The sequence below is a fragment of the Ictidomys tridecemlineatus genome, chromosome 6 (genome assembly GCF_052094955.1).
Source record: "Ictidomys tridecemlineatus isolate mIctTri1 chromosome 6, mIctTri1.hap1, whole genome shotgun sequence".
In the NCBI taxonomy this organism is placed as follows: Eukaryota; Metazoa; Chordata; class Mammalia; order Rodentia; family Sciuridae; genus Ictidomys; species Ictidomys tridecemlineatus.
In genome coordinates this window covers 46,258,416-46,265,512 of record NC_135482.1, presented here as the reverse complement: position 1 = coordinate 46,265,512, position 7,097 = coordinate 46,258,416, and the positions used below count along the sequence as shown (strand labels likewise).

General features: G+C 38.7%; 1 protein-coding gene across 1 annotated transcript in view; it reads right to left on the bottom strand.

Annotated features, from left to right (window-relative positions):
* Positions 1–5,930: 5,930 nt before the first annotated feature.
* Cpm (carboxypeptidase M) overlaps positions 5,931–7,097 on the bottom strand; it is a 96,059-nt gene continuing 94,892 nt past the window's right edge. Inside the window, exon 9 of the mRNA XM_078053175.1 lies at positions 5,931–6,733. Within this exon, the coding sequence (XP_077909301.1) occupies positions 6,638–6,733 (96 nt within the window). The 3' untranslated portion in view covers positions 5,931–6,637. The remainder of the gene's footprint in view (positions 6,734–7,097) is intronic.

Below are 7,097 nucleotides of genomic sequence, written 5' to 3'. Positions count from 1 at the left end.
GATAGCTGGGTCAAATGGTGGTTCCATTCCAAGTTTTCTGAGGAATCTCCATACTGCTTTCCAGAGTTGCACCAATGTGCAGTCCCACCAGCAATGTATGAATGTACCTTTTCCCCCATAACCTCACCAACATTTATTGTTACTTGTATTATTGATAATTGCCATTCTGACTGGAGTGAGATGGAATCTCAGTGTAGTTTTAATTTGTCTATCAATATAATCTTGTCAATTTTCAGATTAAACTAGAAAAGCCACATGAACATCTCTAAGTGCATGAAAAAGCAATAGATAAAATTGAACACTCATTCATATTTTCTTTAAAAAAGACTCAAAAAAGAAAGGAATAGAAGAAAATTTATATAATGTGATAAAAGACATCTACCTAAAACTTCAGTTAACATCAAACTTTTTTTTTTTTTTTTTTTTTGAGAAAAAGGAAAAAGAAGGTTTATTGCTTTGCTAGCAAAGAAGAAGCACAGGGGACTCCTGTCCCAGAAGCTGTGATTCTACCCATTAGGAGGAACAGAGAGCTTTTAGATGACTCAAAGGCTACATTCCAAGTGTTCTCCAGATGTAATTCACTTGTTAATTTGGGAGATAGTAATTTACGATGGTGTCTTCTGGCACCATCCCCAAGGTCTGGATTACTTCATTCCTATGGTGGGTGTGTACGAAGAGACAGATAACTCTGCCTAGGATGGGGAAGAAAAATAATCCTGTTTCCCTTGAGATTAAGGAAGGGGAGAGATTAGAGAGGAGGAAGGGGAGAGGAAGAAAGAAACATGTCCATTTTAAAAATAAACTGCAGTGGCACAGCATTAAGGGTTGTATTCAGAGCATAAGGTGGACCACTGTTACATTTCCCCACTGTTGATTTCTATATTCCATTTCTTTGGAAAAATGGACAATGACATCTCCAAAGTGCTTCCTGCTGAAAGGGGCAACATCAAACTAGAAAAGCTTTTAAAAACCTTTTCTTTTTTGATACTAGAAATTAAGCCCAGTGGCACTCTACCACTGAACTACATCTCCAGCCTATTTAATTCTGAGACAGGTCTCAGTAAGTTGAATAGGCAGGCCCTGAACTTGAGATCCTCCTGTCTCAGCCTCTTGAGTCACTGGGATTATAGGCATGTGCACAGCTAAAAAACATTTTTATTAAAGTCAAGAGTAAGACAAAGATGCCTGCAGTCATTGCTACTATTCTACAAAGTAATAATTGTTTTTAATGGTCATAAGAAAATGAAAATAAGGAGCATAAGAAGAGACCAGGTTTAAAGTTTTTGCATATGATATTATTATTTACATAGAAAATTCAAGAGCATCTACTGAAAAGCTTATGTATAAAACAACATTCAGCAGTATTGGTGGTGATATGATTAAAAAAATAAAAGCCAATAAATGTCCCATAGGTCTACAATATCAAATTGAAAATAAAATAGAAAAAAAAAAGATAATTTAAAATAGCAATGAAGCCAGGTGCAGTGGTACATGCCTATAATCCCAGTGGCTTGGGAGGTAGAGGCAGGAGGATCACTGAGTTCAAAGCCGGTCTCAGCAAAAGTGAGGCGCTAAGCAACTCAGTGAGACCCTGTGAGACCCCTGTCTCTAAATAAAATACAAAATAGGACTGGACTAAAAATAAATATTAAAAAATTTTTAAAAAGGGGGTGCTGGGGATGTGGCTCAATCGGTAGCGCAATCGCCTGGCATGATTGCGGTCGGGGTTCGATCCTCAGCACCACATACAAACAAAGATGGTGTGTCCACCGGAAACTAAAAAATAAATACTTAAAAATAAAAAAAAAATAGGGCTGTGGAGTAGTTCTGTGTCACTGAGTTCAATTCTCAGTACTTCCCCCAAAAAATCTTTTTTAAAAGGATGGAGCAATATATCATGTTCCTATCTGGGAAGAATTCACACTAAAAAGGTGTCAAAGCAATCAGTCCAAAATAATAAGGTTCTTTTTATGAATTAGACACATTGAGAGACAAACAATACTGAAAAAGATAAGGTGAGCTTACCCTGTTAGATATTGCATCTAACTATGAGGTTTACCTGTAGATGGACCCTGTAATCCATCATTTCCTCTTGTATATATATATAGCCTACTGCCTCTACTGTTTATAAATTCATAAATTTATAGTCAATGTATATAAAACATGGGCTCAGCAGATATGATCAATCAAATTGATCATTATGATTGTTTCAAGAGAGAAGAATAGGGCCTAGGGACATAGCTCAAGCATAGAGTGCCTAGAATGTACAAAGAGGCCCTGGCTCTATCCCCAGCACTGCAAAAAAACCAAAACCCCCATCCCCCCAAAAAAAGCAACCAACCAAACAAACAAACAAACGAGAAAATAGAAAAATGGGATTAAGAACAAGGGAATTTCAACTTTTGGGGGAATGTTTTATTTTTAAAATATATTTGATGGTAGTAATTGTTCTGTGGTTGTTACTGCATATTTAAACTTGTCAACATAAAAAGCTAGTTGGTTAATTCTCAATATAGAACCAAAAAAAACCCATGTTTATATTCCATCATTTGCTGGGAATTTGCTTTTTAATAGGCACTACTTAGTTCCAGATGTTAGGAAAATGTGGAATTTGAACTACTTCTGTAATTTTAGATGGTCTCATAAATATTGCAAAACTCTCAGCATTCTGAGAAATCTTGTTTGTCACCATGCTTTAAAGATTAGTCAGCTGTCATTAATAAATACAGGTATAAAGTCCAGGATAAGTCTATAGTGCAGAAAGTTGTAGAATTTATATCCTGGAGACTATAAAGACATTCAAGTTATTTCCATCTTTTGGCAGGAAGATGGGTCTCAAAAGCAGCGCTACTAAAATAAATCTAAGTTTGCCTCCAGAAGAGCCTCAGGTGTGCGCAATGAAGGGGAAAAAATACAGGATAATCACAGAATGCAGGAACACAGCAGCAGCTGGGCTACATTTCTGTTATTAATGTTAAATTACAAGCAGTGGAAATTGCTTTTTCTATTAGATACAGTTTGCTTTCTCATTCCTTATTTTCTTTAATTCCTAAAGTATTCAATATCATCACTTGATTCTGGTTTTTAGACAACACTACATGGCCTTGAGGTGGTTGACTTTCTGGTGGTTCCTCTGATTCCTTTGCTGATCCAAGCTCTGCCTCCAGCCTGAGCTTCATAACCATGTTCTCTATCTCAATTTCTCTGTTGGTGCATCACCTAAAATTCAACAATCACACAACTTTTTATTCCTGCACTCTTATTCTGCTAGGTTCCATGCCATCAAGGAGTATGATTGCTGTTCCCCTCTTTGGGCCTATGGTAGTGCTTGGTAGTGAAATGGAGTTAAAAATTCCCTTCTAGTCATTAAAACCTCAATAATCTGAGTCTCTGGAATAAACAGACAGTAGGTCGGTTGCCAGGAAAAAATGTGTACTACTTATTACATGCATGTGCATGGGAGCCTCATGAAATATAAGACTCAAAGAAAGATCAAATGATTGAAGCTTATAAAATATCCTGAGCTTCAGAGAGGAATAGATGCTTGGTAATTCTGGGAACATATAGATACAGTTTATGGGAGGGTGAGGGGAAGAATGTACAATGAATAAAATGTTGTTGTATCATGCAGATAAAGATGACTCTCTGGTAATCTCAGAACTGCATTCAAAAGAATAGGTGACAGACTGTAGAAATCTCCATCTGGGCAGGGTTTTGGATCTCTAGTCTCTTATCCTGTGAAATGAGCTTCCTTGGGTCACTTTTAGGCAGATAAGGAGGTCTCCGAGAATGCCACTGTTTGCCACAAACTGTATACTTTATTCATGTAGATAGGCGTAATTTTTTTTCCCAAAGGAACAACTTTGCAGAATTATTCCTGTATCTGCCCTTCCTCTAAAATCCATCTCAAAATATGCCAAAGAAGTATAATGGGGAGTGGCATATTTTCAATTCCCATAGTACACATGGTAAATGTTGACTACCAAGTCCTTGAAAGATTAAACCCTTATTTCGTCTTTCTCTAACACCTTAAATCTTACCATTTTATTCACTTCTGCCTCCTCTTTCCTGGTTCTATTAGAAAAAAGACAGATTCTATAATTTCTGCCCTTAGTTTCTGCTCTAATAATTCTGCCAAGAGAATTTTTTGAAAACGGGGCCAGAGAAGGGGGAAAAGTTAGCCCAGAAAGAGGCTGGCCTGGTTTAAATCTGCTCTAAGTGGTCCTGTTAAGACAGTTTGAAACAAATCACCTGCTTATATGCTATCAAACTCTGCACAATATTTGGTTCAAAGCCCAGATTCTCTTGCCTGACGTTTAAGGAGACTCAAGATTCTTAGGACTTTTTTTTTACTCATATGCAAGTCAAATTGATCTGTTTATTGTCTCTCAAACAGTCTTCTTGTATCTTTGCTTCCAGCTTTTTTTGATAAAATTTTTCTTGTGCCCTGGAATATTCTGCTCCATTTTTTAAGTCTTTCTTTAAGGCATAAAATATGTGTGGATGGTCACTGAGGTCTTTGTAAACTGCCCCCAGCATTTTCTAAGAATTTTGCCTTTCAACTATGTTTGTGGTGCTAGGGACCAAATGAAGATAAACCCTTGTCACACAAGACAAAGTGCTCTACCACTAAACTACATCCCTAGCCTTGACTTTGAACTCTTATGGCTATGCATACTAGTTCATTCACTTGGTACTTAATATGATCACTTATCTTCTTATGCTTATATATTTTCTCCCCTGCATGAGGTTTTCTTTCACCAGAGTCAAGCATTGGGTCTCTTAAACAGAAATCTCAATATAGTTGATCTGATAAAGATGTCTGTTTTGTTTGTTTTGGTACTGGGGATTGAACCTAGGGACACTCAACCACTAAGCCACATTCCCATCTCTTTTTTGTATTTTATTTAGACACAGAGCCTCATTAACTTTCTGAGGCTGGCTTTGAACCTGAGATGCTCCTGTCTCAGTCTCCTGACCTGCTGGGATTACAGGGATTACAGGCATGTGCCACCTCGCCCAATAAAAGATGGTATCTTTATAAGCCACACTAAACCTCTGAAGTTAATAATGTGGTCAATTAAATTGAGTGATGACTTGGCTGTTCAGGAAAAAAATTCTGACTAAGTTTAATTACAAAGCTGGAAGGAGATAGAAAGGAGGAGATGGAGGAAGTTTAATCAGAAAAATGTTACAGACCCTGAAGACCATTTTACATTCTTTCTCTCTGTTTTCTTCTGAGATGGGATGTCTTTATGTTGCCCAGACTAGTCTTGAACTAGGCACAAGCAATCCTCCCTCATCAGCCTCCCAGTGAGATGCTGCACATGCCACTTTGCTGGATTTAAGTTTTTGACTTTGAGATTTTTTTTTTTAATTGCTGGCGATTGAACCCACATGCTAAGCACATGTTCTACCACTGAACTGCACCCCCAGCTCTCCATTCTTTAGTGTGCATTAAAACCTTAACTCAGCTGGGTGGGATGGCTTATGCCTATAGTTTCAGCAACTCAGGAGGCTAAGACAGGAGGGCTGCTTAAAGCATGAGTTGGAGACAGGCCTAAGCAATATACTAAGACTCCATCTCAAATAAACCTCAACCCCCTTGTTTTACTCAAATCCTTTGGCAACCCCCTAGATGCTACAGCATCCTTCCTGCAGCCCCAATCCATCCAGAAGCAAGACTGCTTCTCCTGGTAGACTGTCCCCCTACTTTAAGCAATCCTGTTCCTCTTATCCATAGTCAATGTAGATGCAATGTAAATAACTTATGCCTGTTTTTCTCAGGTTTTCATTATAAAAGTTCTCCGGATTCTTGGATTCAGCTGACATTTTTCCGAATGCTACTGATACCACACTTGTTATCAGCAACGAGTTCTGATTCCTCACATGTTGAAGTTGAACATTAGAGAAGTATACTGAGGCAAGCATATAAAGGAGGGTTTATTTAATAGGGGTAACAGACTTCTCCCAGGAGAGGGAAGGAGGCTATAGCTGGTATTCAGGTATCCCACAACGTGAGGCGTTCTGCCCTTTTTATAAGTCCTAGGCTTCCTTTGTTCGGCTCTCTTCCTCTTTCTCCTTCTTGCATATGTGACTAGGCCTAGAAAATGCTCCGTGGGATGGTCAAAAGGTGGGAAACAGGTGGGCTGAAGGAGGAAGGGCAGGATGGAGCAGCCCAAGACATGTTAATTAACAATAGCTCCCTGTAGAGAAGGGCAACTCCTGGGACAGGTTACCTTAGCAACAGGTGAGCTAGGGCAGGTTCTTGATAAAGTTGGAGGAAGGGCTCTAAAGGAATTAATATTTCAATTCCTCAGGGAACAGCCTCCAATTTGGGACTCACTCAAAATTGGCTTCCTTGATCCCACCTGACTCCATTTACCTAATCTACACTAATTCTGGCTCCACTACCTGGCCTAGCTGTGGGTGGCTGAGGGAGCTTGTCCCAGGATTGGTCCTTTCTTTTTGGCTAGCATCTGTAATGACTCAATAAAACCTTTTATTTCAGAGATCTCTCCTTCTTCAGAGTATTGTTTTAACAATGCTTAAGAAGATTCTGTTCTAGTAGGTTAGGGAGTGGAAGGAAAGGATACAATTTTATTAAAAAAAAAAAAAGTATTTGTTCACAGACTAATCACATTCTGGCCTGTGAAGCTGGTCTGCAAAGTCTGCTTGCTGGCTTGAACCAACTCAGTTCTTCATGAGACTGCACCAATAACACTTGCCACACCTATGAAGGAAAACAGGTGAGTCAGAGCTGAATGCATAATATACTGTTCTATCATTATTCTCAGAAACTGCAGGTATGGCTCTGAAATGTCCTTTTGTAAAAGAATTTTAGATTTATAAAGGAAATTTATAATATGCTTGTAAAGTACCAGTTGCTAGGGCTGATCTATTTAATTTTATTACCTAAGACCATCTGTACGGCAAGACCTTTTCACTAAGCGTTTCCTTCTCTCATCCTTCCTTCCATAACTTGCAGTCACTGCCACCCGTAAAGGCCCCAAGCCCCTATTCCTTTCCATAGCTCAGCGTGCTACGTAATCACCCCCATCCCCCCACTAAGAACACTGGTATTCACTGGTGTGTGT